General features: G+C 42.8%; 1 protein-coding gene across 1 annotated transcript; it reads right to left on the bottom strand.

Annotated features, from left to right (window-relative positions):
• Positions 1-641: 641 nt before the first annotated feature.
• Positions 642-9,746, bottom strand: sec23b (SEC23 homolog B, coat complex II component). The gene is made up of 19 exons (XM_058641240.1): positions 9,564-9,746; positions 7,637-7,864; positions 7,134-7,191; positions 6,892-6,978; positions 6,476-6,712; positions 6,280-6,362; positions 6,047-6,191; positions 4,851-5,009; positions 4,620-4,735; positions 4,395-4,518; positions 4,219-4,299; positions 4,018-4,107; positions 3,672-3,778; positions 3,245-3,398; positions 2,960-3,037; positions 2,693-2,854; positions 2,466-2,552; positions 2,155-2,376; positions 642-1,603 (listed from the first exon to the last, which is right to left on the bottom strand). The coding sequence occupies exons 2-19, from the start codon at positions 7,855-7,857 to the stop codon at positions 1,514-1,516; spliced, it is 2,301 nt and encodes a 766-aa protein (XP_058497223.1). The 5' UTR covers positions 7,858-7,864; positions 9,564-9,746; the 3' UTR covers positions 642-1,513.
• Between the last annotated feature and the right edge of the window lie 1,033 nt (positions 9,747-10,779).

The following is a 10,779-nucleotide window of genomic DNA, read 5'->3' as shown; positions in this document are numbered from 1 at the left end:
TCTTGATAGACACACACACACACACACACACTTCATTTGTATTTCTAAAGGCAACTTCCGCTCAAAAGCTGCCAAGAGTAGAATTTGCCTCTAAACGCGCGCGTGGATTAGTCGTCATAATCTGTCATTCACTGATCCTCGAAATCATACTGTCTGGGTGCTGTGGAATCAGCTTACAGTGACCGTAGATGGAGTGTGAGTGGTTTTCTGATTGGGTTTGTGTGCTGTGCTGTGCTGTGCTGGCCTTAGGAAAAGCAGCGACGAATGAGGAAAAAGACAATTGTTATGGAGGGAAGAGCACGGACGATGTGTCACTTAGTGTTGTTGGGACACGGCGCGTGCCAGACTCCCGCACACACGCACACACACACACACACACACAGACACAAAAATCATGCCGTATTAAGACAGTGAGACTGAGGCTCATCCTTCTGCCGCACAAACATTAACATAAAATATTATGATTGTGTGTATGTAAATTATTCCCACTAAAATATGCAGTAGCCTGCAAAATGGTGGTGGTGAACAGTGTGAGGTCAGACAACACAACGACAGAAGCGCTATCAGGTTTTCTTTTTTTATATATATATATATATAGATAGCATTAAGAACTCAGACATGATTTCAATCAGACAACGCTCTCTCCTCGATACAGTGTATTAAAGTTTGATTACAAAGACACTTGGGCGTGAAATACCAGATGGTGAACGACAACAGCACGGGATGAGTGGACTAAACCGCTGAGTTAAAAAACAAATGCCAGTGTTCGTCACTGAAAGCAGTCAGTTCAGTCTGTGTGATTGACTTTGGGTTTCTCAGAACATTAATACTCATCATGCTGCGGGAATTTTCTTAGAAAATATTCAAATTTATAAGCCACGTAGGATTTCCGGGACATGCCGTCGGCGAAGAGCAATAAACTGTGTGTGTGTGTGTGAGAACACTCCTCACCCAGCATTAGAAGTACCATTATAATTTATTCATGAGAAAAATTCTAGTCATGTTATCTTTAGCTATAGACAAAGCAAACACGTATAAGCGTCTTATTAAACAGCACCTTGAACCGAGTCTGATGCAGTAGATACACAGATAAACAAAAACACATGGAAAAACAGGTCATTATTAGTCTCATAATTATCAGAGGCGATGTCAAATAAAAAATAAAAGACTTTGATATTGCTCTCATGGGGACAGTTAGTCGCAGGGGTGTGTCTCGGAGCCGTTTCTTATAAATAAAACAAGTTAAACAAAGTGGTCTCGTCGGGAATGTGCTATCGTCTCCCTTCTTCTGTTCCTTCAACGTCATGCAAATGTCACATGACTCAAGAAAAAAAAAAAGTCAAGCAAGCACATACAGTAGACTCTTCATGGTTTGACTCCGTTACAAACACAGGTGGGGAGGAAATGTTACGGATCCCGATACATCACGTCAGGAACGTTCTTGCTCATTCCTTTGTGTGTGTGTGTGTGTGTGTGTGGGTGTGTGTTGGGGGGGGGGGGAACAGACGCATGTCTATGCAGAGCTGGAAACTGCCAGCTTCTTCAGGTGGTCCATGAAGACCTGCAGGCTGACGTCGTCGGTGAGGATGGGGGCTCCCGTCTCCTGCAGATACAGAGGAATGGACGTGAATTAGCACTGAATCAAAAACAGTTCTTGCTCTCTTAAAGATCTCATTGTCGAGTAGGGTGTGGTTACTTCCTTCACTCAGGAAACTCTGATTAATCTCACTGTCTTGTTTTTTTTATCCTATCCACTTAGAATCAAGAGGTTAGCTGAATCCAAAACCTGCCAAAAGTTTCTCTGCTGCAAGTAAAAAACAGTTCCTTTCATCGTCCAGTTCTCTTTGGTGAACAATCAGACTCAGAAACCAAGTCAATGTGCATCACTAGCGCAGGGTGATTACAGCCAATCTGTGTCGAGACTCTACAGAAGTCATAACACTGTCTCAGAAATGGGGGATAAAAGTATAGCTGGGCTTTGTGCTCGGACACTTCTACTACTACTGCCTACGATCCTAATAACTTACACCCTGATTGATGGTGAAAAGAAAGAGCTTTTTCCTCTCTGGCAAACATGTGTGAGCTTCCAGAAACACTGAAAGAGTCTAATGTAGCTACATGAAAAACAGGAGTAAAGTTGTGGCAGCACCGTACCTGTCCCCAGGCGTAGAGGTTGTTGTGGGTCTGTGATGGGTTGACCTTGGAGAGCAGGAAGCGAGCCTGTGAGCCTCCGTGCTCCGTGTCGATGTAGCGCGGCATGGGGAAGCGCGTCTGCAGGATCTCCTGGGCGTCGTCCAGAGGAGCCTGCAGCAGCTGTTTGAAGTTCTCATACTCGGCCATGTCCTGGTAGCCTGCTTTTCGCCACTGGGCTATGGTCTGGAAATAAGGATGAGGGGGGAAAATGAGGTGATTATTGGAATCTAAATGGATAGAAGCGGCTCTGGTGGGAGGGTCTGCCGTCTCACCTCTCCATGGTAGATAACCAGCTGGAAGAAAGTGTCCATGAGCAGGATGCGGTCTGGCAGGATACTGCTGCTGTCCAAGAGCACGGGCTGTGAAGAACAAATACATCCATGAGTAAATTCAAGCACCAAAAACATTCAAATGGAACATTATAAGAATGCTTCCAGGGAAAAGGACAGCTGGACTAATCCAACATTGATGTTCATGGTGTGCAGAGTGTGAGGCTGACCTCTGGTGGTCCATGGAAGGAGTACGAGTAGAGGATGGGCTGGACCATGATAAGGGACTGTGTGAGGTCCTGCCTGACAAAGTGGTGTCTGTAGTATGACGACTCATCGGGGCTGTTGTTGAACACTTGCAGGAAGGGCGACCTCCGCAGGTGGAACATGAACTAGAAAATAAGTCATTAAAATGAAAATTCACTCATCAATGACCTGTTATTTAAAAAAATGTCTTCACTTTTAGGGTTATAAAGACTTATTGATGTGTGGTTTACCTGTGGGTAGAGAGACAGAGACTCTGACAGTTTGAAGGATGAAGGATCTTCTTTATTGAACTGGCCAAATTTCTGACACTGAGGTGAAGAGAGACAAAACATTGTTTAAACAGTGAAAAGAACATAGAGTCCTTCTTATGTAACCTGGCACGTCATTCGCAGCAATAACACAACACGTACACAATCACAGAACTATTCACGCCACACAATTCTAACAATGCAAACTATTTCTTGTTCCACTACCCAGAAAGGAAGGCGGAGTCTGTGTGTGGGAATGTTACTCACCAGGCGGATGAGCTGCCTGTCGAGCCAGCGCAGGACATCGGGTCCTTCCTCTGACTCGGCTCTGAAGACGCCCAGACGAGCCATGAGGACGGCGGCGGCTTCTTGGTCAAACGATGACTCGATGTGCTGAATCTGGGACTGTGCATCTGCCCAGCTTGGGTAGGGACAGAGGGAGGGAGAGAGAGAGCGGGGAGGGAATGTGGAGAGGCACAGCAGGTGAGCGTGGGTGTGTTGTGGAATGACGCATATGCAAAAGGTGTTGTCCTGAAGTGAAAAGGAATGTAAACTTGATTTTGTATTGAAGCTAATATTGATTCTGTCATGTTCGTGCCCAAAACCTTTCCTCAAACACTAAGTTGCACCCGCAAGGCTCATGAAGCAACAATATGTTAATAGAATAATGTAATAACAACAATCCGTCTCTTACTTCCGGGCAATGGTAGTGACACGTATCCTCCGCTGTGCGTTGGAGTGCTGGTACTGGGTTACAAACTGGATCGCTCCACGGCCGCCCTGGGGTATTGGTGCATTGTGCTACACAAACACAAACAGACGCAACGTGAGATGACAGTTGACAATCATTCCTCGTTTGCATGAGCTGAACAAATAGCCTTCTTCTTCTTCTTAAAGGCAGAAACCACACAAAAAGCCACTGTTGGAGCGCTTTACTAAACAAAGCCTCTATTCACTTCCTTGGTGTGATTAGCATCAACTTTCATTAATATTCTGTATTCCCCTGTCCACTCAAAAAGGTTCAAGTCAGTGTCCTTTACCTGATTCACTACTTCAAAAAAGAGGCCCAGAGTGGTTGAGGGGCTGAGACCGCACACTTTCCACTGGCTCGTGCCACCAATGCCCATCTCCTACACAAACCAGAGAGAGTACTGTGATGAGTGGTGGTTAGGAACAGCGATCAGATTACACAGCAATAAGAGTAAAGAATCAAAATAAGTCAGGTTCTCCTCGGGACTCACATTCTCTGAAACACAGGGGCCTTTTGAGTTGAGTGAAACGCACGGTCCAATGGTTCCACAAACCTTCAGCTCCCTTGATGTCTACAAAAAACAAGAAAACCACATGAATATGCATTCTACAGAAGCTTAACTTTTATTATTATTATTATTATTATAATGAGTTACTGCTTCTTTACCTTGACCTCCATGACACCTCCAAAAGCCATGCGAAAGTCTCCATTATAGTCTTTACTAAAGACTCTCTGGAAGGTTTGCTTGAACAAGGAAGTATTGAAGGAGTCTCCCATTACAATGTGGCCCCTGATTAAAAAAGAAAAATCACAGCAGATGAATAAAATGTTTAATTATTCTTTTAAATACTTCCACACCCTCAAACAATTACGTCATAAAGGTTAACGCACCCAGTGAGATTAGATAAGCACTTCATCTCCAGCAGTCCTGTCTGGTCCAGGGCACAGGCGTAGATGTCAATACAGTGGCCGTTCACTGCTGTACGGTTAGCCATGGCTTCATAATACTGTAAAATAAAACACAAAGCCTTAGTATGGAGGGCGAGACACTGATTAAAAGTAAAACGATTCAGCGATTTCATCAGGATTTTTTTTTTAACAAAGATTTTACTCATCGTTCACCTTGGTGGCTTTCTTTAGGTGGCGAGCGTTGTCTTTCTGGATGTCGTGCCAGGAGCGGATGGGGGTTTTCAGCTCATCTCCCACCACCATACCAGGACCCTGGGTGGGGGGTCCTCCGATGAACAGCATCACACGAGCCCCCGTGTTGGGGTATGTACCCTGTGAGCGAGCAGATGGAGGAATTTTGATTTCATTCACTTTTTTCTAGGAGACAACACTGGTGCAACAGGTTTTGCCAACTACAATATAGAGAGTCCACTTTATAGTTATATAACATCCCTTGATGCACATCCTTTACTGCTCATAAACTTGAGTAAGAATCTTTCCTCTAAGTGTTGTCCTATATCGTTTTCACTGAATCTCTGTTTTTAGACCGACGACTGAAGGCACCTGGTAGCTGAACCTGTATGAAAACAGCTTCAGTTGGCCATAATGAAACACAAATGTGTTGAATAGTTCCCAAATAAATCACTGATTATAGTAAAATCTATTGTTATATTCGGTCTATGACCAAGCAAAGCTGAAATCCAGCTAAACCAAATGTAGTGTCGAGTATGGATCAAGTTTCAGCAAAAGGGTTAACCTGAACAGCCAACACACACAACAAAGTCCATAGTCTAATTCCCTGGGATACTCCAACACACAATGACACTTTGGAAAGAGGTCACAGAGTCACATACATATGACGGCAAGTTCTGCGTAAATGCAGAATCACTTATAAAAGGACAGAGCCGACTAATTCACAGAAAACTATGCGACACATAAGCCAGTTGATAGTGAGCTCCATCTGCTATTTGCCGCTCTGCTTAAAAAAAGAGAACCCTATCATCAAGCCAAATGCCTTTTGACGAATCAGTGAGTCTCGGGCCAAATGTGTTCTAATCAGGCCTCATCCTGTCTGCTGAAGGAAAGTACAGAGAGGGAATGATCTGTTCAGTTATATAACTTCACAGATTAGCATTTGGAGCGGAGGGGATAACGATGGAGGAGGGAAAAGACAGACAGCAAACAACAGATCCAGTTTTTGCCTGACAAAGAGGATGTGCCGGTCCTACAACAAATAACTGACAGGCAGAGCGTGTGTGTGTATGTGTGTGGAAAAATGCATGTGACAAACAAGCAAAGTCCAACATGTGCATAGTCCAGCATTATCCGTGGCTACTTAATGTACAACAGTATTAGTGGGAGTAATGTACCTCGAGCAGACCGACAGCAACAGACAATGCAACACCAGTGGAGCGGAGTGGACGTTTGCCCTGGGGGACAGGCCAGGGATCTCGCTGAAGCTCGCCAAGCAAGTCCGTCAGATTCATATCGACTCTGTGCACAGGCTGAAGGAACCTGGAAACAAGAGGACATAAACGCACATTAGACAGGAAAAACAACTACAGTTTATTGACAAATTAGAAGTTTAATTGCTGTTGTGTACCTGCAGGTGGCTGTAGCATCCTGAGGGGCCGCTGGGCGACCTTGTTGTCCAGGTGCTGCTGGCTTTGTTAATCCTAGCATCTCCTGAAAGAGTTAAAAAATGACTTCACATCACCCATTTGTTTTTTTAAGTTTTACTCTTCAAGTGTTACTTTTTCAAATTCCCTAAACTCACAAAAATCTCTTCCCCAACCCACCTGGATCTGTTTTGAGGAAAGGTCCTTGGTGCCCCTGAACACGTAGCTCTTGGCGATCCCCTCACAGCTGAGCTCATGGACCTGGACCATGCGTCCGAATGTGATTAGACCCACCAGCGCGTTGGGTGGCAGCAGGCTGAGGGACATCTGCAGGGACTCCTTGAGGGCCTGAAGGTCCTCTTCTTCCAAACATGTGTCCACCACATACAGGAAGATAAGAGGGGTTGGGGGTCCACGCTGTAAAGAAGTAAGATGCAAAGGTTATGCAATAAAGAAATCAAGAGTCTCACTTCCACACACTTTGTCATATTTAGTGAGGAGATAATAATAAAACAATTTGTGTTATTTATGATGTAATACTCATTTGCCTCTACAGTAGTCTGGGCCAATTAAGATTCTACATGGTCTGTATTTACCTGCACAATGTACTCAATGGTAGAAAACTGTGGCATGAGTTCCGCTGGCTGGTTCACATCAGATATGCCTGCGTAAGAGGGAGGGAACTGCAAAGACGTAGAGGAAACAATATTAACCAACCCTTATAAAGGAATGTAGCTGGACCACATTATATGATTCAAGCTTGTCATAATGTCTGGTAATAATTGATATTACGTAAAAGCATAAGGACTTAATTAATGCTGAGCCCGTCAGTACTTACTGGGTTCCTCTGAAAGCAGAAATTGCACGCCCATATTTTTGCTCTGAAGTCAACTTGACTGTAAAAGAGAGAGGGACATTAAATGGGTTTGTATCAGCTGCACAAATGGTTAACAACCAAAAAAAATTAAAGAATCTAACGTGACTTCAAAAAAGTTTCTTTTCAAGCACTGAATGGCAGAAAAAAAACTACTTTCAATTGCAACAGTTATTATTATTATTATTATAATCCAGTAATTTTTGGTCAGAAAATTTAAAAAAATGTTACTTGGTTTTTCCCAAACCTCAAAATGATGATATTCTCAAATGTTTTGTCCACAAACCAAAATTATTCTATTATAATGATTTCTTTGTTACATGGAGTAAAGAAACCAGAAAACATGCTAATACTTCAACTGCTTAATTGATTATTAAAATAGTTGACAATTCATTGAGTGATCGCATAAATGTTACAGCCCTATTGAACATTCAATTCAATTCTTTCAAATGTTTTGTACGACTCACCATAGTGGGTTAAGCACTGCCTTGCAGTTGGCCCGGCTGCACAGAACAGGTTCGTATTGAACTGGAGGCAGGTCTGGCCTCTCCTTGAGTGGTGTGAAGAGACAGGAGACGGGGACCACCAGCCTGGTGGCTTCTAGGCGGCTGGACGGCCAGAGGTTCCAGCTGAATCTCACCCCATCCCTGTCTTCATTCTGTTGGATGAACTCCTGGTAGGTCGCCATCACAGCACTTCAATAGAAAACACAAAAAAAAGAGTCCAATTTCACCACAGGTGAGGTTGTCCTTCAGAAATAAATAAATGTAGCACCTGTGACACTCGTGGTTAACAATATCTTTCTGACACTGGCTGCAGAGAACACTTACTCTTATACAGGTACTACCTCCTCCCCTGTACTAAAAATAAGACACAGATGTTCGAAAGCATGACGTACAAAAGTGTCCTCTTGAAACCTGACTAGCCTGTTTTGACAAGCAAATACAAAGGAGCGGAATCCCAGTTGCATTTATAGCCTTAGACTTGGTCAACCTGTGTAAAATATCTATGACGCCTTCAGCAAATATAACGCACATGAAGGAATTTGTTGTAGCAACGACACACACTCCCTTTCTCACCATTACTGTACATCAGATGAATATGGAGAGATGAATAAAAGCCGTGCGTCAGATGTCCGATAATACACTTTAAAGCTAATATCTGCCAATACCAATATTGTGCTGATTATACTTTGCATCCCTGATCTGTACATATTAAGCTAAAAAACATGAGTTGTGAATCTTGTGTTTTTGCAGTTGGTGGTTGCAAATACACACTGTATGCATTTCAAATGATGACAAAACCAAAATGAACAAAAACTACTTTAAACTGCGATAGGTGAGACAATTGCACAACATGTACAACTTCAGTTTTCTTGATCCATTAAACCACCCGTTGTTTCTTCAAAGAACAGATTGTTCTGTCTATATCAATAAGCAAGTACAGATATTGTGAGGAATACTACACAATCTCCCAGAGCCTGAGGTGGAGTTCTGTGCGATAAGCAGCCCGCAGTCTAAAGATACTACATTTTACAATACAATAAAAAAAGGACAATAACTTTTCAATGGAAGCCAATATGATATGATTGTTGTAAAATGACACAGAAAAAATGGAAAAATAAGACAAGAGCAGGTACATTTTAGTTACTGTAACTGTACTTTTACTTGGGTGAAAACAGCATTCAGTAAGAACTGACAGGAATAGAGAGTACTTATGCATTTAATCAACAAGTGTGAGTGATTACCCCGCTGTGTTTCAACAATGATACCACTTCTCACTGTATGATTTCATCTCACTTTCACATTAACAACCTGAATCAAAAATAAAGCAATTGTTTGCTGTCCTGTGTCCTGTGTTTACTTATGTAATACGACCTTTGCCTAGCCTTATCAAGCGACAGGGGTATGGGAGTTTCGTTACTGTGGGTATTTAGTGTGAGAAACCCCTCTTTCATCACCGTGATCAACCAACTATGGTAAAACATTTACGTGTGAGACAAACAAAGTTGAAGAGACAGTAGTACAAGCCACGTATGATGGTGCAGTCAGTGGTTAGTGTTGGTGTCTGTCCAGATCAGCACGTCTACTACGAATCCATTCAAACGCTTCATACACGTATTAGTGGTGTGTGTGTGTGTGTGTGTGTGCTCTCGTGTGTAATTATTAACGTGACTATAATTATATTATATATTATGTTAGCCGTCGTTGCCAGCTTCACTTTCTACGCTGCTCTGTCACTCAAACATCTTGGAAGCAAAAGCGCTACGTAGTACAGCTGCTGGTGGGTGAGCTAGCTAACGCAATGTAGCATTAGCCTACTTCCTGTGGCTTCGTAGATGTTAGCATAAAAACCAGCGACTAATCTCGAGCGAACGTGGAGTCAATTGCTTACCTTTAGTGTCAGGTTCGCTTGGTGTCTGAAAAAGAACGACGAGATACTCTCTAATCAAGACCAATTAGAGCATTTGGAGGTGAAACCCCGACGGATGTTCAGAGGAAGAGAAGGACGAGGGTGAGGGGGACTCCACTCCCTATCAACCGGCTTCTGCACTTTACTACACTGACGTGTTACTCCAAGTTCACTCGACTCCTATTGGCTCCTCTTTTCGAGCGTGCACTCTGCGCAAGCGCACATGAAGAGGGGGGTTATGGGAAATGATGTTATGTAAGAAAAAGAAGCGAAAGGAAGAAAGCCAACGCTGGACACACTTGCTTTGATGCTTTCAGTGATGGCACCACTGCAAAGACATCAAAGACACATTACAGGACCAATTCTGAGATTAAAGTCAACATTCTGACTATGATTTTGAGATTTTATTTTTTCATCAAAAACATTTCAAAGTGCCTAAATTAAATAAATAAAAACACCATTAAATAATTACTTAAATGTGTCATTAATTAATTAAAATTGGAATTGAATACATGTTTTATTAAATGTGTCATTAATTCAGTAAAATACAAATTCACTTTATATAAATATATATAATTATTTCACTCTACTAGTTTGACAGATAAAATAAATTCATGATGCACTGCAGCACAGGACCATGAAATAATTAATTAAATATTGAAGAAATTATATATGTTTTTTACATAAAATGTATTGGTATTTTAATTAATTAATGACACATTTTAGTAGTTATTTAATGGTGTATTAATTTATTTAATGTTTGGTACTTTCAGTCCTAGGGCCACACGGTGGTGTAGTGGTTAGCACTCTCGCCTTGCAGCGAGAAGACCCGGGTTCGAGCCCCGGTTGGAACAAGGGCCTTTCTGCATGGAGTTTGCATGTTCTCCCCGTGTGTGCGTGGGTTCTCTCCGGGTTCTCCGGCTTCCTCCCACAGTCCAAAAACATGCAATGTGAGGATTAGGTAAATTGGGCACTCTAAATCGACCATAGGAGTGAGTGTGAGAGTGAATGGTTGTTTGTCTGTCTCTGTATGTGGCCCTGCGATGGACTGGCGAACTGTCCAGGGTGTACCCCGCCTATCGCCCGATGTAGCTGAGATTGGCACAGCACCCCCCGCGACCCTCTGGTTGAGGATAAAAGCGGTAGATGATGACTGACTTTCAGTCCTCCACAGGTAGTTCCCATCTAAAAAGTTTGG

This window comes from Solea solea, chromosome 10 (genome assembly GCF_958295425.1).
Source record: "Solea solea chromosome 10, fSolSol10.1, whole genome shotgun sequence".
Lineage (NCBI taxonomy): Eukaryota > Metazoa > Chordata > Actinopteri > Pleuronectiformes > Soleidae > Solea > Solea solea.
This window is presented reverse-complemented; position numbering and strand designations above follow the sequence as displayed.